The 25076-nt window shown below is 36.7% G+C and overlaps 1 protein-coding gene across 1 annotated transcript in view; it reads left to right on the forward strand.

Annotated features, from left to right (window-relative positions):
• Nucleotides 1-25076, forward strand: part of PARD3 (par-3 family cell polarity regulator) — a 647142-nt gene that overhangs the window by 257703 nt on the left and 364363 nt on the right. The window contains exon 3 of the mRNA XM_032395672.1: nucleotides 6422-6602. Within this exon, the coding sequence (XP_032251563.1) occupies nucleotides 6422-6602 (181 nt within the window). The remainder of the gene's footprint in view (nucleotides 1-6421; nucleotides 6603-25076) is intronic.

Raw genomic sequence — 25076 nt, forward strand, 5'->3', positions numbered from 1 at the left:
GCTGTGGCAGTGACATGGCTTCTGAGGCTGTGTGGGGCCTGAACCTAGCGGGACCTGAGGTCTCACTTGGTCAACTACTTAAGTCACCTGCCATTTTCCTGGAGGAAGAGACAGAATCTACAAGATCTTTTGATGGTTTTAAAAGCTCTTCTGATTAAGACCAAGTGATGATATCACCAGCCTGGAATTATTTAAAATTATCTTGGTTTCCCTCAGATACATTCAGAAAATTTTAGGTAGTGGTATCAAAGTTATGTTAATTTGGTCAGGTGGATTATTACCTTTGGTTAATCAAGAATGAACGGAATCCTATTCAGAGACTCTGGATGATGATAGTCTGCAGCTTCCCAGTGCCTGTGCTGTCAATGTGTTAGATGTTCCGGGGGCGGGAGGTTTGGGAGAAGAAGGATCTTTTAAGTTGGATAGATTTGATTTCCAGTTCTCAGATGCATTCTGTACTTATTTATAGTTAAATTCTGGTCATATTAATCTCTGAGTCTCAGGTTTCTGTGAAGTGAAATATAAAAGCTGCTCCATTTTTGTGTGAGGAGTTGAGGGGAGGATGTAGAGCACCTGCAAAAGAAGTTCTTTTTGTGGTTATTGTGATGTTGAATTTTTCTAGCAAAGCTTCTCTCTCTCTCTCTTTTTTTAAAGGTTTATTTATTGGGACGCCTGGGTGGCTCAGTTGGTTAAGCGTCTGTCTGACTTTGGCTCAGGTCGTGATCTTGGCGTTCCTGGGATAGAGCCCGTGTCGGGCTCCCAGCTCAGTGGGGAGTCTGCTTGCTTGTCCCTCTCCTTCTGCCCCTCCCCCCGCTCACTTGCTCTCTCTCTCAAATAAATATTTATTTACTTATAATTGTACTTAATACTAAATAAGTATTATAAAAATATTTATTTGAGAGAGAGAGAGCGGGAGCACATGAGCCAGGGAGAGGGGGCAGAGTAAGAGAGAATCCTGAAGCAGACTCCCCGCTGAGCACATTGCCAGAGCTGGGCTCTATCGCAGGACCCCTGAGATCATGACCTGAGCCAAAATCAAGAGCTGACCACTTAACTGGACTGTCAGGCGCCCTTGTCAAGGCTCCTCCTTTCCTTTTCTTGCCACGCCCCCACCATTGTTGGTGTGTGGGAGAGCTTTGCCTCAGTCTTCAGTTACTCTTGGAACTGATCCTCAGATTTACAAAAGTATGTATTTATCAACCAGCACAATATAACTTAAAAATAGCTAATGGTAAATGTGTGCTTATTGTGTTCTGAAAGTGGATATACCCTATCTCTTTATTTGTCACAACAGCTCTAGGAGGGTAGGCAAGGGCGCTCTATTTGTTTTCTCTTGCTGCCATAACAAATTACTACAAACTATGGCTTAAAACATCACAAATTGATGAACTCACAGTTCTGTAGGGTAGAAGTCTGACATGGGTCTCACTGGGCCAAAATCAAGGTGTGAGCAGAGCTCTGATCCTTTCTGGAGGTCCTAGGAGAGAATCCATTTCTTTGCCTTCCAGAGGCCCCTTACATTCCTTAGCTCATGGCTTCCTTTCATTTTCAAAGCCAGCAACGTAGCATCTCTCTAATCATTGTCACATTTCTCCCTGACCAGCTGGGAACCAGCTGGGAAAGGTTCTCTACTTTCCCAGATTTGAGTGATCAGATGTCCGCCTCCCCAGGATAATCCAGGATAACCTCTCTAGTTTAAGGTCTTCGATCTGAATCATAGTTTTAAAGTCCCTTTTGCCATGAAAGGTTAACATCCCCGGGTTCTGGGGTTTGGGGCATAGACAACAAGGGGCATTATTCTGCTTACCACCACCACCTTCCTCTTTTTTGTGATGAGGACTATAAGACAGAGATGGTAGAGAGGCCAGTGGATTTACCAACACCCATCTACGAAGTACGATCAGAGCTATTTTTTTTTTTTAAGATTTTTTAATTGATTTATTTGACAGAGAGAGAGACAGCGAGAGAGGGAACACAAGCAAGGGGAGTGGGAGAGGGAGAAGCAGACTCCTTGCTGAGCAGGAAGCCTGATGAGGGGCTCGATCACAGGACCCTGGGATCATGACCTGAGCCGAAGGTAGCTGCTTAACCGGCTGAGCCACCCAGGCGCCCCGATCAGAGCTATTTTTGATTGGAGGTCTGTTTGATTCGGAATCTTATGCTCTTAGACGCCTTGCTACACACAGCTCTGGGCTTTCAGCACATAATTTTACCCATTAAAGGGGCTACCCTCTATCCCAGTGATTTATGAGTGTTTGCACGTGCTGTTTTAAAAATAGCTTGAAAAAAAATAAAAGCAGTTTGGAGGGTTCTGATGTTTCAGAGAGTTAAAATGATTTTTCCTGAGGTAGGTGAGGAATGTATGGGCAAGTTTGGAGTTTATTTGAATGTGGGTTTATCTATAATTGTGGGTGTTACCCTAAATTCAACATGTCTGTTCTCATGGAGATTTGATGGATGAATGGATTGGAAGAGAGATTAAGTCATAACTATTGAAAGTAAAAATGAACTTTCAAAAATGATCTACTTCATGGACAGCAGTGAAGATTCCATCTGTTAAGATATGGATATGAGTCATGTTTCACAAATTTAAAAGCAGACATTTCCTTTATTTTTTGAAGGGCATGATAGAGATTTTTAATATGTGATGTTTTGTGAAGGTCTCGTTTTCTTTTGCTGTGCTACTATATACATTCTTGTAGAGTAGATTTTCTAAAATTATATACCCTTCCCAATTTAACACAAAATTACTTCATATCTGCACCTGGCACTTAAATTTTGGTTTAAAAGAAAGCTGTGGAAATTGTATGTTATTGGCATATTGCAAATCACCAACTGTGATTCTGCCACTGAAATTCAAACAGCATTTGTTCATGACACAGTCCAGATTTCATAATACTTGTGTTTTCTAAAAATGCTGGAGATAATTATTGAAACTAATATATATGTATAAGTTCTTCCATGTGTGGCATTTAAAGACACATTCTTTGTAATTTGTAATCTCCATTCTCAGTTTGCAGAAAGGACTTGATTCTTGAGAAAACACACCAATGTAAAAAGTTAATAACAAAACTTGCATTGCATTTGCTTCCAATTAAACACCAAGTGTCAGAACTTAATATCTTCAAAATCCATATTAAGCCACACACCTTGTGAGAAGTCTGATGATATTAAAATCAAGTATGGAAATTCAAAATCTCAGTGAAGAGCTTGAAATAGATATTGGTAGTTTATCAGGGTCACCAGGGTACCTTGACTCTTCGTTTTATTTCCCAAATTGAAAATTGTAAATTGGATGTTACTGTGGATGGATGAGCATTCTAGTGCAGGATTATCGAACTATGGCCTATGGGTGAAATTTGGTCCATCACCTGCTTTGTAAATAAAGTTTTATTTAAACCTAGTTATGCTCGTTTATTTATGTATTGCCAGTGGCTGTTTTTGTGCTACAATGGCAGAGTCGAATTGTTGTGACAGAGGCTGCATGGATTGCAAAGCTCCAAAAATATTTACTGTTTGGACCTTTCAGAACTTTACTGACTGCTCATCTAGCCGAATGTCTGTTACTAACCCTGGGAGTTGTTCCCAGTCAATGTCAGATAAACAGGCTGATTTTATTTCTGTTTATGGAAACTTCAGTGCATACATACAAACACCTTTCTGTTATTTATAACTGCTAAGGATTTCTTTTCCCACTTATGTTGCTTATTATAAGGTTGAGTGGCCCAACTATTCATCCTACTTTAATTTCTTCTTACTGCTTAGCCTCCGTCCACGTTGTTTAAACAGCCAATTATAGATGATGCCACAGCAGGGTTCTGAGCTTCCTGTTGTGTACATGTCTCTGTGACCTTATGATGGTTTTCTTTTTTGTCTTATGAATTGATTGACAATATATAAATGTTCATGGAAATATCATTTGTTCAAAATGACAAAACCATCTATGAAATGAGGATTGTAATTATAAATGCTTCTCATGTTCTGTAAATTTATCATACCATCCTTTAACTGATAGGACTTTTAGCATTGGAGAAGCTTGAATTAGAGGTAGGTAGGAGTGGGTTTTTTTGGGTTAGTTATGGTTCTGCTTTCCTTGGAATGCTTCGTTTAGTTTACTAGGCATAGGGTTGTAATGTGAATGACCAAGGTGGTGTTGGCCCTTGGAACTTTATTACTCTGAGATTTTAAAGTGCTATCACTGTTTGGTTATCAGAAGAAATAGATTGAATTTTAATTTTCATGTTATTTTGTAATGCTGTATTATGAAAGTTTAATTTTGAAATACTTTTATACTTGAGACAAGTTGCAAAAATAGTTGCATATACCCTTCATCCACCTCGAATATAAAATCTGACATAACTATAATACAATTATCAAAGGTAGGAAACTAGTAACATTGAGTAAATACTGTTAACCAATCTACAGCCCTCATTTAAGTGTTGCTTCTTTTCTACTGGTGTCCTTTTTCTAGTCCACGATCCAGGCAAGGACCTCATGCTGCCTATAATTCTTTTTTCTCCTCTGTCTCTTCCAATTTACACAACTTCATCAGCCTTTCTTTTGCTTTCATCACTTTAATATTTTTAAAGAGTGTGAGTTATTTTATAGATTGTCCCTCAACTTGGATTTATCTGATGTTTTCTCATGATTAGATCAAAGATATGCATTTTTATCAGGAATACCACCAAAGTAATTTTATGTCCTTCTCCGTGCATTTTATCAGAGGGTGATATAACTCATTACTGGTGATGTTAACCTTGATAAAGTGGTGTCTGCCAAGTTTCTCCCCTGCAAAGATACCATTTTTCTCTTTTTAATGAAAAAGTATTTTGTGGGGAGGTACTTTGAGATATGCAAATACCCTGTTTCTTGTGATATGCTCACCCAATGATTTTAGCTTCCATTGGTGATTTCACCTGCAGCAATTCTTGCTGTGGAGATTGCTTGGTGATGTCTTCTATTTCCATCATTCCTTCTCTTTTTATTAAATCGAATGCTACAGTATGGAAGAGCTATCTATTTCCACCGTTAATTATTTCTTCAATTATTTATTTGTATCATTATGGCCTTACAGATATTAGGTTTGTTTTTGGGTTAAAATCCAATTGTATCATTATTGACTTGTTTATGAGTTGTCCCAGCTTTGGCCATTGGGAGCTCCTTTGGGTTGACACCTGATTCCCTTTGATGTGCCTCTTTCACTTTGGAGTACTCTTTACCTTTTAACATCAAAGGTGTTCCAGGCCCATCATATATTTTCTCTGCCCCAACCCTGGAATTAACTATTTTTTTAAGGAGCCCTTGTTTATTTATTGGAAAATGGTAACAGAAACCAAGATCTGGGCGCTTGTGTTCCTTCATACTGTATGTGGTTGCTTCTAGGACTTCTCAGTGGGGGGGGGGGGGAGCTAAGAACCACATATGCATTAACATTCATCCATACCTATCTATCTGTCCACTTACCTACCCACTTATAAAAAAACACATGTTCATACTGATGCCTCTAATTTTAATCTAATATCACAGAGTTTATTTATTTGTAACTTCTGTTTCTGACAGGGAGAATTTTGATTCTCATTATCCAAAATATTTTTCTTTTTCAATCATTCCTGGTGTGTGTGTGTGTGTGTGTGTGTGTGTGTGTATAGTAGTGTGAGGATTTCTAAACCATACGCTTGTGAGAAACAAACTGATATGACAGGTTTTTTTTTTTTTTTGTCTCTAGCCTTAACAGTAGACAGTGAAAATAGTTTTCCAAAATTACTTAAGTCTTTTCCTCCCCACTAACCTCGTTGCTCCCATTTTCTTTTTCTTTCATCCCTGTTATTACCCCAGTCCTGGGAGACAACCGTATCTTTTATCCTTCTTATATTCCTTATGCACAAATGGGCAGACACATGTGTAGTTTTTAATACTCCTTCCTCCTATGTGAAAGGTACCTTATATCTTTTGCTATATATGTAGTACTGCAGAGCATGTATTATATATAGAAATGCATTTGCTTTTCCACTTAATATATCATTTACAAAAAGATTTAAATCTACCCCATCTCCCTTAGCATTCTGTGATAAAAACCATTTTATTATTTTTCACCAGTAGAATTTCAGATATGAAACGCACAACTTAGAAATACAAAAGTAAAGCATCAAAACTCAGGGGAAGACTATGTCTTTGAAGTTTTGCTTCATAATATTCCTGGGTGCTTAAATGTCACTATTTTTCCTCTGTAGATTTATGTCAAATGTGGTGTAACTTTAGTAGCAATTTTGTTTTACTTTATTTTAAATTTAATTTTATTTAGATTCCGCTAATTAATGTATAATGTATTAGTTACAGAGGTAGAGTTCAGTGATTCACCAGTTGTTTGGTGGCAGTTTTAAATGCCTTTGTTTGTAACTGCAAACGTACCTTTCATTTCTAGCTGGTAGCAGTGTTTGACGAGCAAGACCCACACCATGGAGGTGATGGCACCAGTGCCAGTTCCACGGGTACCCAGAGTCCAGAGATATTTGGCAGTGAGCTTGGTACCAACAGTGTTTCAGCCTTTCAGCCTTATCAAGCAACAAGTGAAATTGAGGTCACACCTTCAGTCCTTCGTGCAAGTAAGTGAAAGCTCTTTCTTCTCTGCATGTTTCATCTTAATTTACGGGGATGCCAACTCTTGTTATCCAGCCATGCTCCTGTGAATGGAATTCATTATCTGTTTTTATCAAAAATTGATTAAGTTTAGAACCTGGGCAAATGTCTTTTGCTGGAGAGGTAGGCAAGATTCACATTTCAATACATTGGGCTTACTTTACTTCAGACTGGTAGACTTTTAATTGCTCACTAAAGGTAAATAAGGATAACAGTTAAAGTTATATTCCTGGATTTTTCTTTCCGTGTTTTTCATCTGAATGCTAGATCAAATAGGAAATAGTCGGAGGCCTTCACACCGAACCCAAACATAGCATCTTTGGTGGATAATCAACTTGGATACAACCATTACTTGAACTTTATCTGAAGAGATGTCAGGGACAGAATTATTGTCAGAGATCTGGAAGAGCTGCTATTAGAATACCATCTCAAGGAAAGAAAATATAGGGCTTAGTGAGTTTATATGAGGAACCCAGGGACATAGAGGACTCAAGTTCTAGGACACTTGCCTGAAGAATTCTGTCAGCTGTTCCTGGCAGGTTTACACAAAAAGGTGAAGAACTTTTGCTAAAAATAAAGTTAGTGTTTGTAATGGTCTAATCTTATAATTGAGTAGTTTTTAAGAATAAGAAGGTCCATTTCAAGAAATGTGTAAGTCAAAAATCATTTATCTTTTAGTCACATCTATTTAGAAACATTGCAGTTTTTCAAGTGTTGTGTGGTTTTACCGGTAGTCTTTTTTTTTTTTTTAAGATTTTATTTATTTATGTGAAGAGAGAAAGAGAGACAAATAGGGGGAGAAGCAGGCAGAGGGAGAGGGAAAAGCAGGCTCCTTGCTGAGCAAGGATCGATGCGGGGCTCATGGGATCATGACCTAAGCCAAAGGCAGACGCTTAACCGACTAAGCTCCCCAGGTGCCCCTAATTTTACCAGTAGTCTCATGTGATTTTACTGATAGTCATCAGTAGATCTTCATATATAATAGGTAATAATATATAATATAATACAAAATTCTATATAGAATATACTAAGATAATATTTAGAATATAGTATATTCTTTATAAAATTTAGGTTTGTTTGTACACATGTACAAACAGATTTTAAACTAATTTTGTGGAACATTTGATTACTGCATGGATATGCTCTTTTAAAAATCTTATCTTGGATTTGCTTCGGGCAGTGTTTTTCCAAATGTGAGGTGTGTACCATGTATGGTATGCAAGGTAATATATAAGTGGTACACTAGTTACTTTACTTTCTTTGATTGCATATCAGCTCATTAAGCCCATGCTCTAATGATTATCTTCTTGGAATAAACTAATTTATAAAAAGTGGATTGCCTAAATGTGATTTTTGTTTTTTAAATTTTCTGGTGTAGTGTTCAGTAGTTTATCAGTTTTGAATAACAACCAGTGCTCTTTACATCACCTGCTCTTCTTAATGCCCATCACCAATGACCCCATCCCCCCACCCACCTCCTCTCCAACAACCCTCAGTTTGTTTCCCATAATTAAGAGTCTCTCATGCTTTGTCTCCCTCTGTGATGACTTCCCATTCTTTTTTCCCCTCCCTTCCCCTACGGTCCTCTGCCCTGTTTCTTATGCTCCTTATACGAGTGAAATCATATGATAATTGTTTCTCTGGTTGACTTATTTCTAAATGTGACTTACAGTAAATTTTAATTAAATAATAGTATATTCAGGTGCCTGATATTTGGAAAATAGTGTCTTTATGTGAATAATTACACCCTAATTTATGTAATTAAATACAGAGCTTTTTTGTGTGTTATTGTTGTAGTTTTTAATTCATGTTTTATGAAGGATGCACCTTTAATTTAACGGCACCTTAAAAAAGTGTTAGAGGAAAGGTAAATGGCTGTCTTTATGTTAAGAAGAATTTGAATGGCATACTTTCCATCAATTTCTGTCTTTTGTTCTGGATGCAACAACATTTCTTAAGCACCACGACCCACATTTGGCTGGTCCTGTGTGTTAAAATTTAAATGCTGTTTTTACACAAAATATTTTTTGTGTTATCTTGTTCTTAGTGAGCAAAGGAACTTATATTTGAAGCATTGGCAATGTCTTAGAGCCATCAGTGGGAGAATATATAAATACTACTTTCTAGTTCTGAATTTTATATGCTAAGTTTATTTAGATTTTATGGCTTTGGCAGCCATTGGGTGAGTGTATGGTAAGCATCTATTAAATACAAGGTTTAGTGACTATGTAAAAGTTACCCATTATATATGAGTCCCCTATCTATTAAGATGATTTTTCATACTGTTTTAATACCATTGATTCAAACATAATATAAGAGTTGGACAATACTGGGCCAGGCATTGTGATATGTGATGAGTCCAGAGTTGAGTTAATAAGGCCTAGTCCTTTTCAACAAGGAGTTTATGTTTAGTGGTCTTTCTGATTTACAGATAGGAAAATAAAGAAGCCAGCAATATGTAGAAATTTGCTGAATTGAGGAATAATCAACTCTAATTAGGGGCATGGTTAATAAAAGATTTTAGATAAACTCCTAATGCTTACCTTGAAGAAAGAAAGTGATAACTTTCCTGTGTTTTCCAAGTCTTGCTATGATTGAATTCACTCCTCTCCTTCTTTGCATGAAGAACTGATGGAAGCTAAGAAAAGTATGCAACTTTTTTGGTCACTAGAACAGTGGATATTAAGTTTGAGAATTAAGATAAAGCCTAGGTGAATTTAATACACAGAATTCTCATCTTATGATCTTTTCATGCTTTTTTAGAAGTTGCCACTAATTTGTCCTTGTAGTACATATAAAGTGAGAACCTTGATTTAGTTGAATTAGTGGTTCTGAGGTATGATTGATATTTCCCACAAGGGACAGTTGATGATATCTGGAGATATTTTTGGTTGTCACAACTGGTAAAGATTTGGGGGATACTATGAGTGTCTGATTAAGGCCACGGATGTTACCAAACATCCTACAAGGCATAGGACGTCATCCACATCAATTCTCCAGCCCAAAATGTCAATAGTACTGAGGTAGAGAAACCCTGAATTAAATGAATCATTGTCCTTATGGTCAAAAATAGCAATTATCTAAGCTCAAACTGACACTTGAGAAAAATTTTCTTGAGCCCAGTATATTGAACAACGTTCTGAATAATGCCCTTAAACTGAAGGACAAAACATGATGACCAGCTAATAATGATATTGCTCATAGAAGGTAATCAAGAGACCATAATAACAAAAAAGAGGGAATTATGGGCAGTATTACACAAACATATTTTATTAAAGTAAAAATACAAATTTTCCTAAATTCCAAAAAACATGCTTTAAAAAATGAGAAAGTGAATAAAATAGACCACACAGTGAAAGACCATTTACATAAAAGCTTCTTATGTTGAAGAAATAAAATAAAAAAGGATAACCATAAAGAATAGGTAGCTATGGGGAACAGAGAGAATAAGATGGATGAAGTGGAATAGAAGTGAGACAACCTCTTGTTTGTATATTTGGCGTTCAAACCATATTATATTTTATGTAATTATAATCAAATTTTATTTTAAAAATAAAATTCTTTATAACAATATTAATAGTTAAATAGTAATTCTTAAAATAAAAATCATATAACAGAACTACACATAAATATATATCCAATTGGTTGCTCACTTATCCAAGAGTTAACTATTTTGGATAACTGTAAAACTTAGTAATTTATACCACCAAAGGAAGATTGGGGAAAAAAAAAAAAAAGAACTGCCAAACAAACAAGAACAGTTTGTTGTTGGTAAAATTGGTCCTGTTAGTCTTAGATTGTTGGGTGGATATTATGAGGTGGAGCAAATGAAGAATTATAATAATATTCTAATTCTGTTATTCCTTGTGCCATCGAGGATCCAGGATTCAGAATATAGAAGAAAAGGGTACAGATGTAAGTTAGAGGAGAATAAGTAAAAATTCCATGGTCCTCAGTTTGAATAGAACGTATAGTGAATCTGTGGTATATTTTGTTACACACACACACACACACACACACGCACACACACACAAGAAGGAGGGAGGAAGGGAAAATCCTGTATGTGTTCACTGAATATGTCTTGAATTAACACTCCAACCCAGTAACTGAGCATTCCTGATGTCCAGATTGTGTTTTGGAAATAGTATCTTCCATTAAGAGGGATCAGAGCTTTCTGGAGAAATGCTGAATTCTGATCCAGGCAGGAAATGCAGGAGGTGATTCTGGGTCATCCTGCCATATCAGAAAATAAGGAAAGCTATGAAAGTGACTGGGGTTGTGTCAGCATTGCCCAGGTGTCATGTTGAAGCTCCCACTGGACCAAGAGGGATGATTAGAACATCAGGAAGGGTAGTAATAGCAATGCATTCATGAGTTTATAATGATAATAAATAAGTAAGCAAGGTAAGGGATCCTAGTGAACCAACTTATTATTTGGAAAACTGATAAAAGAATTAAAGAATAAGGTATATTTCCTGTATGAATGGTATTACTGGGTAACAAAATAGTAGATGAAGGGGAAGTTTCTCTTTATAGAGGTATAGTAGATGAAGGGGAAGTTTCTCTTTATAGAGGTATCCTAGCTCATAAATGAAGAAGCAATGATAGAAGGAGAATATTACTTTTTTGTCATTCCTGATGAAATAATGGATTGATGCATTTATCATCAATCACTGATAATATAAAAAGATAATAGTAAATTGAGAGTTAACTAAGTATTGTGATGTTCCTGATGGAAGAATATAACACTATGAAGTAGTCTTGGCAAAAGAAATGAAACCTAAATCCAATCAAGCATCTAGATCCAACTGTCAATTTATAGGAAATCCTGAACACTGGGAAGCATGTTAACACCATAGACATCCAATCAGTCAAGTCAAGGTGGTGGGAAACCAAACAAGACAAATGACCCAGGTTCTTCGATAGATCAAGTGCAAGGTCGGGAAAGAGGTAGAGCGGGAACACAGATTAATAGAGACTTAAGAGACGTAACATCCAATCATAATTTGTGAATCTTGTATAAATCTTGATTTAAATGAAACAACAACAACAACAGAATAGCAGTCATATGCTGATTGGTGAGTTGAACACCTTTTGAGTATTTGATATTAAGCAATTATTTCTTTTTAGGTGTGCTATGTTATTGAAATTATTTTCTTAAAAAGTCTTAATCTTTTTGTAATACATAATGAAGTAGGTATGGTTGGAAATGATCTATCTGGAATTTGCTTCAAAGTAAACAGGCTGGGATAGTGGGGAATGGGTAGCTGAGTGGCTATGTGGGATTCAGTATACTATTCTACTTCTGTATGTGTTTAAAATTACTCTAAAAGTGTGTGTGTGTGCGCGTGTGTGTGTGTTTTTAAAGGAAACACGTACATAAAGCACTTATTTAAAACTTTCAAAGTTTACATAATTCCTATTTTCCTTGAACTTTGTTTCATTTAGTATAACTCAGAGTTTTAACTGAATATATTTTTAGGCTTGAATGTCTTTCATTGGTCATCTTTTCACGTTTCTCTGAAACAAAGAAAATACATCCAAATGTTAACTCTTAAATTTTTTATAAAATGCAAATATACTGGTGATCATTATTAGTACATAATTGATCAAAGTAGCATAAATATGCAATATAAAAAAATTTGCCTATGTGGAAATAAATGAGAACATCCAAATGAGAACAAGCTATTTATTCAGAGCTTGCCATAGCAAGGCTATTTATTCAGAAGTTGCCATAGCAAGGGATTTAACCACCATCAGTTGTATTTGGCAGGCAGGGAAGTGGGAAAGCTTTATAGGAAAACAAAGGGGAGGCTTTAGATGTGCCCTGATGGTAGCTGTTGGCATAGAGTAGCTGTAGGTGGGCTACCTAGAAGCAAAGTATCCTTTGTAATTGCTTAAAGGTGCGTATTTGACTTTCTCTGGTTGTTCCTAAGTTGAAAGCAGAGTCAAAAATTAGGGAAGCTGTCAATTATTATTCAAATCCTGTCTATTTTGGGCTGACTGTTACAGGGGTTATTGCTTGGCTTCCTGAACTGGTTGTTGCAGATAGTAGTCTAATTTCCTGGACTGGTTACTCTAGGTAGCAGACTGGCTTATTAGGTTGGTTTCTGCAAATTGTGGGTTAGATTTTCATTTTTATGTATAGTCTGGTCATTGTCCATTTTTACTATTTTTTTTTTTGAGAGAGAGAGAGAGAGAGAGAGAGAGAGAAATGTGAGGGGGGGGGAGGGGCAGAGGGAGAGTGAGAGAGAGAATCTTAAAGCAGGCTTCACTCCCAGCATGGAGCCCAACCCCATCTCAATTTCATGACCCTGAGATCATGACCTGAGCCAAAATCAAGAGTTGGGTACTTAACTGACTGAGCCACCCAGGCCCTCCAGAAATTATTTTTTTTATAGATGTATCTCTTTAAATGGGGCTTTCTCCCCGGCTATTACACTCTAATTGCTGAAAAATATTAAATTTTTCTAGAATAAGAAATTGCTATCTGGGAAATCTTGTTCATAGAAGGGTGTAGATGGAGTTTATTACAGTGCTATTACCAGCTCTTCGACCTCCCTCCAAATTAAGCACCAGACATGCTTTTGTCATCCTTCATCAAGTTATTTTTATTGATGTATCAGTGGAAAGACAACTGGCTTAGGTCTTCCTTTCATTTTGTTAAAAGCAATGAACTAGAAACTCGTTGAGTGGCAAAAGGATTTGTTACCCTGAGTCATTTACTTTCTCAACATCAAGGCCATTATTTCAAAATGTCCCTTTGTTTGGCATCCTGTAGGTTTTGTTTTTTTCCTTTTTGAGATTTTATTTATTTATTTATTGAGAGAGAGAGAGAGAGAGAGAGAATCTTAAGCAGACTCCATGCTGAGTGTAGAACCCCATATGGGGCTTGATCTCACGACCCTGAGATCATGACCTGAGCCTAGCCAAGAGTTGGATGCTTAACCAGCTGAGTCACCCAGGCACCCCATCATGGAAGTTTTTAAGTGCAGTGGTATATCTCATCAATTGTAAGGTTCAGGATAGGTGATGCTTATTTTTTTTTTAATTTTTTAATTTTTTAGATGTGTGTGTGTGGTTTTTTTGTTGTTGTTTCCCATCTTGTGAGGTAGAAAAGCTGTTCAGAGCATCCTTAGGACTTTCCTAGCCTCTAGGCAATTTTGTCTTCATGGACTCCTCCCACCGTAATAATATCAATAATAAAAATGATATTCATATAATTTTAAATATTTCAGTATTTTATTTTTTCTGTCATGCAAAATTTCATAGTTTTCATGGGCCCTAAAAGTATCATTTGCATATGATGTGAGGAAAAAAATTAAAACATTTTCTTTATCTCTCAAAGTTCATTTTGTTTTCCTTCTGATTTTAAAAGAAATTAAGGGCACCTGTGTGGCGCTGTCAGTTAAGCATCCGACTCTTGATTTGACTCAGGTTGTGATCTCAGGGTCGTGAGATCGAGCCCCGCATTGGGCTCTTCACTCAGAGAGGAGTCTGCTCGAAATTCTCTCTCTCCCTCTGCCCCTCCCCCTGCTCACATGCACGCTCTCTCTCTCTCTCTAAATAAATAAAATCTTAAAAAAAAAAAAGAAATTAAAGCATTTGGGCCTCTAAAAGCACTGTGGGTCCCAGGCATTGGGCCTCTTCTGCCTCCTGGATATGTATCAGCCCTTAGGGCTGTTGACAAGGGAGAAATGGGTTGGGAGAGCCAGCATTTCACCTTGACCCCTTTATTTTAAGGACAATGGAGCCGTTTCAGGGAAAGATGCAAATCTTATATGAAGATCTAGACCTCAAATCCCTGAAACTTTTGGTGGCCTGGCATCCCTTGGATGGTTTTTGCATCCTCTCAGGCAAAAGCAGACTTTGATTTAGAAATAACCACATACCAGGTAACTTGCATAAATGGGCTTTTTTTTTTTTTTTTCAAACCAGAGTTTGGGAATATATTCTACTTTATGCTTTTAATGTGAGCTTGCTATGCAAAAATTCCTTTCTAGCAGTAGTATAGAGTAGTACTATTCATGGTTTAGAAAGACTACAGGCACCATCACATCATTTTGAACATTTGGGCAAGTTTAGTTATCTCTCTCAGCCTCAATTCCTCAATCTCTAAGTGCCTGCCTCAGGATTGTTGTGAGTAGTGAATGAGGTCTTTAAAGTCCTAATACAGTGCCGGGCACACAATAAGCACAGGTAACAGATGACTGTAGAATGGTGATGATGATAAGGGATGTCTCTTGAGTGCAGACTTGATGGATGTTTTAAAGGGTCGAGAAGTTACGGAACCCAAGTAAACAGGACATATATTCTTTTTTTTAATTTTTAAAAGATTTTATTTTTAAGTAATCTCTATACCCAATGTGGGGCTCAAACTCACAATCCTGAGATCAGGAGTCACATGCTCCATTGCCTAAGCCAGCCAGGCACCCTGATGGGACATACATTCTTGACTAGGACACACTGCCTCTCTTCAATACAGAATCAGACTAGAACTGTTCTCTCTTAACCTCATAATTCTGTGATACATGTTTAACTCTCTCTATTTTTAGTGTTCTCAAACCCAGGCTTAGAGAGACCTAATGTGCTCAGGGGCACACATTTCCTATGCAAATAAATCATTGAGTTCGAGTTTGGTGATTTTTTTCACTCTGTGATTTTTTTTTCTTTCTTTTTTAATTCTCAAAGACTTTTTGTAGAGGTCAGATATCCCATGGTAGCCTGATCTTAGAATGGTGGCAGGATTCTTTTACACCTCAGAAATCTAATTTTTTAATATTTCCTCTGGAAGATCCAGACTGAAGATTCAAGATTCCTTTGGAACTGGCACATGCCTTAGTAATTCTAAAATTTCTGGAAATAATATAGCTGTAGGAATGTTGAGAAAAGTATCTGATTTATTAGATTGTGTGTATGTGTTTACTATGTTTTAAGTCTTTAAACATTTTTAACATTTCTAAGCTGTGTTAATTTTATAGTTAGTTTTTATCCATTGCTGGCAACATTTTATTGGAGTAGTGCTGTTTGATTAATTGGTAAGGTTTTACTAGCTTCCTAACTTTTAGAACTAAAAGAGATAGTGATAATTGTTACAGAAGGATTGGGTCCTAAAATTAGCACCCACTCCCCTTCCTTGATCTCTTAATTTTTTTTCTTACCTAAGCATATACAGATTGATTTTGCCTTGCTAAGAGATCCAAGATCTCTGGTTTAGAGATCTGTTCTCTTAACATTAACTGGTACTAGAATACTATTTTCTGGATTTGATTTAAATATATATTGAAAAATAGAAATAATATTCCTATTGTATTCCTTTTTAACTTGTGAAGTGGAGCATGGCATACAAATGGTATTCTCAGTATTTCAAATAATTACCTTCTTACTGTGCAAGTTCTATTCAGCATATAAAACTCATCCAGTTTTGTTGTAGATGCAATCTGATTATTACATGTTGACAAGGTCATATATCTATTAATTGGATTGGAGATGGGATACAAAATTGCTGTAATTATTGTAATTTTCTAGCTAATTGCAGGGTTGGTGGTGAATATTTTACTTCTGCAAAATGAAAAACAGTATTCCATCAGAAGTTGTTTTATGGGGTTTCAGACATTTTGTTTTATATCTTTGTTGCTTTTTGCCCACGAAGTATTTCTTTTGTATTTTTTTGTGTATTGATCTGCCTCTGAATGTCAGAGTGCTCATTGGAAGGGATCATTGGAAGCAGGCACAGGCAGAGAGCCGAGTAGTACTCTCAGCTACCTCTTTGTTCTGGCTGCCACGTTACCTCTATTGTTTATTTATAAATTGGAGTATCTCCTTTCAGACCTATAATAAAGGTTGGATGGGTCAGAACCAACTGGAAGCCGGATCGTCTTCACTGCTCTTGTCACCTGTGCCACATTAGAAATAGTCCCTGAAATAAGCATTTTTTAAATTAAATTCAGATTGTGTGTCCTTTTTTTTTTTGTATTAAAAAATAAGTGAATTATTTGTTAGCCCACTTCGTATTGTAAGATGGGGCTTGTTTTGCATACTCTCTCTCTCGTACTTTTGCTTTATTTAAGCTAAGCTAGCCTCCAAAGCTGGAAGCCAAATTGACATTTTAAAAATAATGGTATGTACACAAGGTGAGTGTGTTTGGAGGATGGCAGATGGGTGGGGACTGAGCTACTGAGGGGATGTTGGGAGCTCACTGCGGAAGATGGTAAAAGCAGACTGGTGTTTATTCCCTGCTGAAATATAAACTGGAGGCGCAGGTGAAAATTGCCAAACCTAATGAGCAATTTGGCAGATAAGACGGGCTGTCAGGCGACAACAGATCAGCAGCAGGCACACTGTCTCTGAACCAGCTTGTTTGTTCCAGAGGACTACATTTAAATACCATAAATAAAATCTTTTTTTCATCGATATTTGGTATCACAAAGATGCCTCCTTTATCCTTCAGTTTTCCAATTAAATAACCAGTAATCAACATATGGTGATTTTGGTTGCAAAATTATTTTAAACTTGTGAAATGTTTCATCCATAAAAAATGAACAAAATATATTTTCCACACGTCAGTACACAGGTAATACTAGGTTTTAAAATACACTAATAAAATATAAGTGATCACTTGCTTCATTGGGCTGAAACATTTCATCTGTGGTCTTTATGTTGGAACATTCCAAAGTAACTTTGTAGTCTTTTCAATGTTCTGTGTCATTTCTATCTGCTTACTTTACCAAAGAATCCTTTCCTTCCATTGAGTGCATGAACATTTAGACACGTGCATGGCTTCTCCCCTTTGAGGCTGTCAGTATATTACATTGTGTAAGGGGCATTTGAAAAAGATATTCATGTCTTTGTAGAATTGTAGCAGTCCCTAAACTTTGAGGTCCGCCTGCCCTATTTTTACTATTGGGAACCTTAGTCTCAAGTAAACGAATGCAGTCTGTGCTTACGGCATAGCAGTGGCTCAGGGCTTCATGATCAAGACAAGCTGAGATACTGCCGAAAATGTATGAACCCTTACTGTACCTCAGGATCCTTTTTGTTAGGTTTCTTTGTGGCATTTCCAACACCTGACTTGGAGTCAAAGCATCTTTGTGCTTCCTATGTGGTATCAGTATTTCTGAGATAATCTTTAAGCGGAATAAACATTTGCTCCTTACATTCTTTACATCTATGTGAAGCACTTAATTTTTAACAAATCCCTACACATATGGAATATAGTATCTTACACTTAATGATAGTGACTGTCAGTCCATTAGTCAGAGGAGTATTCGTTTTTTAGAAATTCTCTGCCTTATGTAATCACATGGACTGTTAGCCTGTCGTTAGCAGGTGATCCTTGGACAGTGTTTTCATCTGAAAAAGCTTGCCTGTAGGGGGTTCACGGTGCTGCCTCGGCAGGATCTCCACACCTCTGACACAAGGCACTTTAGGAGGGGGTGAGTTACAGCCTTCACCAGAAGTTGCCTCTGAAATTAGACCCAAACCATGTGGAACTGGACCCCTCTTGCATGAAGCTCTCTGTATCCGTCAAAACCTGCGGAAATTGTAAGAGTAGAACACTTCTTACAGATCTGTTTTTCCCCCAAAAGATTTCCCCACTGCCTGAACACTTCTTCCTTCCTCCCTCTTTTTGTCCTTGGCTATTATTTTTTACTTGACCCTGAGGTCTTGCCTTGTACTCTTGCTTTTGTATGGGATTCTATCTTATTTGCCCAATTATATTATCTGTTTATCAAATGCAGAAATTGCTGCTGACACTTGAAAATTTGTAAAGGTAATGTAGCTATGGATGTATTAAGAAAGTACAATTTCAATCAAAGCAAGAAAGCCCATTTCCAAATGGCAGTAAGAAGTGTAATACATAGAGAAAATAATTGTATGAAAATGTTTTAGTAGACAAGATTAGATTATAAACAAGATTTCTCTTTCATTTTCCCATTCTAACCAGGTATGTAGGTTCTTTTTTCTGTTAGCGCATGTCACAGAGAGACCCATATTGTGAATTATTTTGTCAGCATGAAAGCCTGGCAGATAAAATCTTTTCTTCTCTTCTTGCTGCACTTGGTATAGATCTCTTGTTTACTTCTTGAGACTGTGTTTGCTTATTTATTTTTTTTCATTGCTTTTAATGTCAGAAATGGCTTTGCATTCTCAGTTGTGTTTGCTCCTGTACCCAGCTGGAGATGGGCTTCATATCTCAGAATCATTGTGTCAGCCCCAAGTAGTGAAGGACCGAGAGGAAGCTACACAAAAGGCACAAGGCACTTGGTAAATGCACCTGTGATATTTTAACCCCTTCTGATTTTCTTTTTTTTTTCTTGGAATTCATAGGTAGTAGTCTCTGTGAGGGCCACACTTGAAAGAAAAAGCTTAGGTCTGTATCAGTGTGTGAATTCATTATGTTACTTTGGATTTACTACATTCATTTATATTGACTTATAAATTAGTCCTATATCAATTTTTAGTGATCAGTTCATTCCCTACATTTCAGCAAATAGTGTTTCTCCTTTATAAAGAATCTGGTTGCCGCAGTGTGTGCACCTAGTATGGCTCAAAATACGAAAGCATATTCATGCTCAAGGAACCCATCTGAGAAAGGATTGGTAGTGCCTTCTCACAGAGATCTTTTTTCTTCAGCTCTTCCCATGTCTTACGTTTGATGCTTCCTTTAAATATTTCCCTCATATTGGCAGTTGATAGCACTTAAGTCTAGAATTTTCAAACTCGAAAAAGGGCATTATGCTTTCACTCCCTCCTCTACTTTCTCTCCTTCTTGGTCTCCTCAATCCAAACCACTGACCATGCCTCTCCTTAAATACTGTCACACCGTGTGTTCCCAGCACCGATCGCCTTTCTCTTTGTATTCTTTCTCAAAGTTGTGGAACGTTTTCTGCACCCTACGTTTTCTGTCAGTCCTGGGGATTAAGCAGCCACCATTTTCAGCTCTTTCTTACGGAGTGACGGAGAAATGCTGCAGTTGGGTTTCCACCAAATCATACAGCAACATTTTCTTGTTCGCAGAATGGTACCCTGGTAATAATTAGAAACTTAATGTATACATATGTTTGTATGAATATATGTATACATATACACAGCTGATATTTAGTGAGCTTATGTATGGAAGGAGTATAAGAGTAACCTAGGAAAATAAATCATTTTATGAAGATGATCCCCATGTTTACAGATGGAAAATTACAATGGGATCAGTCTAGGAAGCCTCAGACCAACCATAATATGGGAAAAGGCATTTCAAAAGAGTACTGTTGGATTTACTCAACCTATCATCAATTTAATTAAAATGTAGTTTGTGCCATGGCTGATCCATTAGTTAATTTGTTATTTAAAGCAGCTTGAGAAGTATTTATTTTAAATATAGAATTTGTGTTAATGAGTTGGAAAAGAGTATTCTATTGCTTGGCAGAGATGTTACAGCATAAAGATTTATGACTTAGTACAACAGAAACCAGCTGGTGATCAGCTTGCATAAGAATATATGAGTACACACTGATATTTGATAATAGCCATTCTTTTGTAGCCAGAATAAGGGGATTGGGGCTGGGAGGCATAAACAAGGTCACTGATGAATCAAAAATCCTAGGAGAAAATTGTACTGAATTCTGAGTACGGGTCTGGGATGCCTGGTTAAGGCTTGAGAGATTATGCATCTACTCCGAGGAGGTAAGGGAGAGCCAAGTGGCAGGGGTATGTACGGGCCTGCATCTGTATCTCTGCTTCAGCCAGAAAGGTTACCAGTCCACCATCTTCATTTCTCTTCCTCATCTAAAATTTGCCACCTCTTCTCTTCAAAAGTGGGACATTAGCTTAAATGGAGTTAATATATAATTTATCTGCCCCCGTGTTTGAAGAGCAGGGTATATATAGATTAGTTTTCTAGTCCTGCTATAACCAATTCCCACAAACTTAGTGGCTTAAAACAACACAAATTTATTACAGTGCTGCATGTCAGAGTGCCGTGGGATCTCACTGAACTAAAACCCAGGGTTTGTCAGGGCTCTGCTTCCCCTGGAGGCTCTAGGGGAGAATCCATTTTCTTGCCTTTTCCAGCGTCTGGAGGCTACCTGCTTTCCTTGGCTTGGGCACCCCTTACGCTAGCATCAACAGCCTTGCTTCTCTTTGGCCCTTGCTCTTCTGCAATCAGATCTGCCTGTGTTCTGCCCTTCTCTTCCATTTTAAGGGCTCGTGATTATATTAGGCCCACTTGGATAATGCAGGATGATCTCATGTTCCCTCTCTTGCTATGTCTCTCTCTTTCAAATAAATAAATAAATAAAATCTTTAAAAAAAAAAATAAAGTGTCTGGAAAGGGGTGTGTGTGTGTATTTGTTGCAGTAATTCTTTGCCTTTAAAATTTCAAGTAAATATTTATATTAAAGAATATAATAGCAATATTAAAGAATACTATATGAGATGAAGATATTGTTTATAAAACTAATCGGACCGTTTTTTCCATATGATTAATATACTATGTTTTTAAATAAATGAAATGTTATATTTCCTAGATTTTTTAACCTAGTTTTTCCTGCTTGATTTACTTTCATAAACTCTGTCCTTGAAATAAATACACCCCACACACGTGACACATACATAGAAAGATTTTTAAGGGAGTTATTAATCAGATGAAGCTAATAAATAGTGAAGTCTATCTACATTGACTGCTTTTTATAATTTCCTTTTAATTCCTATGGGTTGCAAGTTTCTGATTTTTATGCTTCTCATATTTGAAAATTTTGTCTACTCATCTACTAATCTTACTGGTAAATACTGTCTTTTTGAGTATCTTCTAGTAATATAGTTTAAAAACATCAAATTAATATAAGAATATTTTTCACATTTCTTCACCATTACTTACTATGTACCATTCCAGTGTTCCTTGAAAAGATCTACTAAGTATATGTGGGTAAAACACAATTGCTTTGTCTCTGTAACTTGATTATGATCAAATGTGCTTCATCTTTCTGAAAAATATAAGAAATCGGATTATAGTAGTATTTGTTACTTGCCTTTTCATAGTCAAGACACATCTAATTTAAATGGGGTTTAGGCCACATCTAGACCCACTAATCATGTTGTTAAATTAATTGAAGTAATTTCTTGTTGCATCTTAAAAGTCATTTAATTTTTGAAAAACAGCATTTAGGAGGCTTGAATTAGGAAATCTTTTCAGTGAAACTGAGCCACTTTTGAATGAATGTTCTATAAAGTCAGCACAGTCTGTTCTAAAGAGATTCATTCAACTGTAGCATAGTAAATATTATAGAAATCATGATGAATATGCAACTTTAGACAGCTTTCCTTTTTTTTTTTTTTTAAATTTAACCCTAATCGGGAAAAAAGACTAATATTCAATATTGCTACATTGCATGTTTCTCACTTGTCTTTATAATTATTTATTTTGCAAGATCATTTATCTTTGAAGTTTTTTATTACAGAAAACTTGAAACATATACAAGACTAAAGAAAGCAGTGTAATGAAATGCCACATCTACCTCTCAAGTCTAACAATTACCGATTTATGACCAATCTTGCTTCATGTTTACTACACCAAATGGGTTTATTTTGAAGTAGATTCCATACCTTATATAATTTCTTCTAAAAATGCTTTAGTATATATTTCTAAAAGATAAAAACTTTTTAATATAATCCCATACTGTTTCAGAAAAGAGTATTTTCTTAATGCTATGTAATATTATTAAAATCACTCTGTTTTATATATATATATTTTTTAAAGATTTTATTTATTTATTTGACAGAGAGATAGCGAGAGCAGGAACACAAGCAGGGGGAGTGGGAGAGGGAGAAGCAGGCTTCCCGCCGAGCAGGGAGCCTGATGTGGGACTCGATCCCAGGACCCTGGGATCATGACCTGAACCGAAGGCAGACGCTTAACGACTGAGCCACCCAGGCGCCCTAAAATCACTCTGTTTTATAAATGTGGTTTCATAGTAGGCTTGTTTAAATCAGGACCCAAAGAAAATTTACACATTGCATTTGACACACACACACATACATTATGATTTATTCATTGAAATTGTATTGTTTTTCCTGTGGTTTTTCTCTCCCTGAACTTTGCTGAATCTATCAACTGTGGTATCAGCTGTGTTTCTATGTCCCTGTATTAGATACAGAGTCTTGATTTGATTCTGGTTTTGATTTTTCAGCAGTAGTATCTCTAGGTGGTATTGTGTGGTTCCATCAGGAGATGCGTAAAGTCCGGTTGTTTCTCATTTTGCAATATTAGCAGCATTGGTGATTACTTCCTCTTTGCATTATTTGTTTTTATATTTTCAACATGTTGATATTCTAATTGTCTTTCACTTACTAGCTAGAATATTTCTATAAAGAGAAATTTTTCCTTGTCATCTAGTTTGTTACGACAGGCCAAATGCTTAATTCCATTTCTTTCTTTACTAGTTTTCAGAATAATGAGTTGGTTTTCTAGGCTAACATCCTCCTGGTTTCTCTCCCCGCTCCTTTAAAAAAATGTGTCATTAAGAACTTAAAAACATGTCATAGTTATTGTTTCAGTCTATTGCATTATTATTCTTACTTGTGCTCAAATTGCTGTATTTATAGTAGTGACACCTGTCTAGATTGGCTCCTGAATGCTTTTGATAAGAGCATCCTTGCTTTTTGCAATGACAATGTATTCAATGCTCATCTTATATATTTTCTGCCCCATAGCTGGAATCAGTCATTTCTTTAAGCATTCTTGTCCTGTTATTAGGAAAGGGTATTCAGAAATCACTATTTGGGTACGTTGATTTTATTTTGCTAAGCTTAAAAGTAAGTTAAAATCAAGAACATCATAGTCTAATTTCAATTTTCGAAGTCATGCTGGAGAGTGTAGTGAATCTACTCTTGATTATTTGAGAGTTCCTTTTTTTTTTTTTTTTTAATTTCTTTCCCCCAGATTTATTGAGAAATAAGTGACATACGTCACTGGTTAAGTTTAAGGCATACAGTGTGATGGTTTGATTTACATATGTTACAAAATGATCATGACAGGTTCATCTAACATCCATTTTCTCATATAGGTATAGTAAAAGTTAAAGAAAAGGGAAAAAGAAAAATTTTCTCCTTGTGATGAGAACTATTAGAGTTTACTCTCTGACAAACTTTCCTATATATTCCACAGCAGTTAGCAGTAGTCGTGCTGTACATCACATCCCTAGTACTCGTTTATCTCATACCTAGAAGTGTGTGCCTTTTGACCATCTTCTTCCAATTCCCCCTCCTTGAGGTTTTTAGTTTTTGCATACGTTGCTTTTCTTTTTTAAATTGAAGTCTCGTTGACATACAATGTTACCTTAGTTTCAGGTGTCCAACATAGTGATTCCAGAGAAGTCTGTACCTTATGGTGTGCCCACCATGAGTGTAGCTGCCGTCTATCACCACACAACACTATCACAATACCACTGATTATATTCCCTGGGCTGTAGCTTTCATCCCCGTGACTTACTCATTCCATAACTGGAGAGAGATGAATCTTTTTAAGGGCATGATCAATCAACATGCGTTCTCCATGCCAATTCCAATTTTCCTTTATTTGGATTCTGATGAACTTCTTAGTAACTGTAAGACTAATGTTCCCATGGGCACTTAGGATCATGCATTTGATGAGGTGTTACTTGGCAGGTGGCAGGTGGCAGGTGTCAGAAGCGCTGATGGGCAGTTCTGCTTGGCTTTCAGGAGGATGCCAGAACACACATATACCATTGTGCCGGCATTGGGAGGTGCACCTCAGAGGAATCCAGGACATTTTTACAATGACTGGTAGCCAGGGTTTTAAGATTTTTTTTGCTTGCTTTTTTTTTTTGTTTGTTTTTTTGTTTTGTTCAAGTAGTGAAGAAGAAATGGCATCTCAGTTAATGAGTTATTTGTCCCTGGTGAAATGGAGTGGCAAGAAAATTGGGCCAAACTATTGTGATGTCTTCAGTAGGCACAGTGTGAGGGAATTTGGTCATAGCCTGGATTGCTGAGTGTTGGAGAGGTTTTTTCCCAGTCTGGTGTGTCTTAGCACAAGCTTGCTCATCCCTGAGAGTGGCATATGGTTCCAACTCCCACATCCTAGTGATCTTATATTCTATAGTTCCTCTTCCAAGGGTGGCCTCACTGGTGGTGTCTGAAGTGGGATGCATAATCATGGATGCGTGGAAACAGGATATTAGATCTTTACATACACTTTCAGTTTATTATCTCATATTTTAAAATTTATCATTTCTTGTATGTGTTTAATGCTGTTTATATTAGTGGAGTTGAGCATGCATTTAAATGGTAAATAAATAAAACCACTAGAGTGCTGCATGTCAAGGAGTTTTTTCCTAATTGTGCTGTATTGTCAAGAGAGGCTCGAGCTCCCAGACCTGTCTCCTGGCCCACCTCTTACATCAGCCCTTCTGTCCAACCTGCTTGCTGAGAGA

This window comes from Phoca vitulina, unplaced genomic scaffold, assembly GCF_004348235.1.
Source record: "Phoca vitulina isolate PV1807 unplaced genomic scaffold, GSC_HSeal_1.0 scaffold86, whole genome shotgun sequence".
NCBI lineage: Eukaryota > Metazoa > Chordata > Mammalia > Carnivora > Phocidae > Phoca > Phoca vitulina.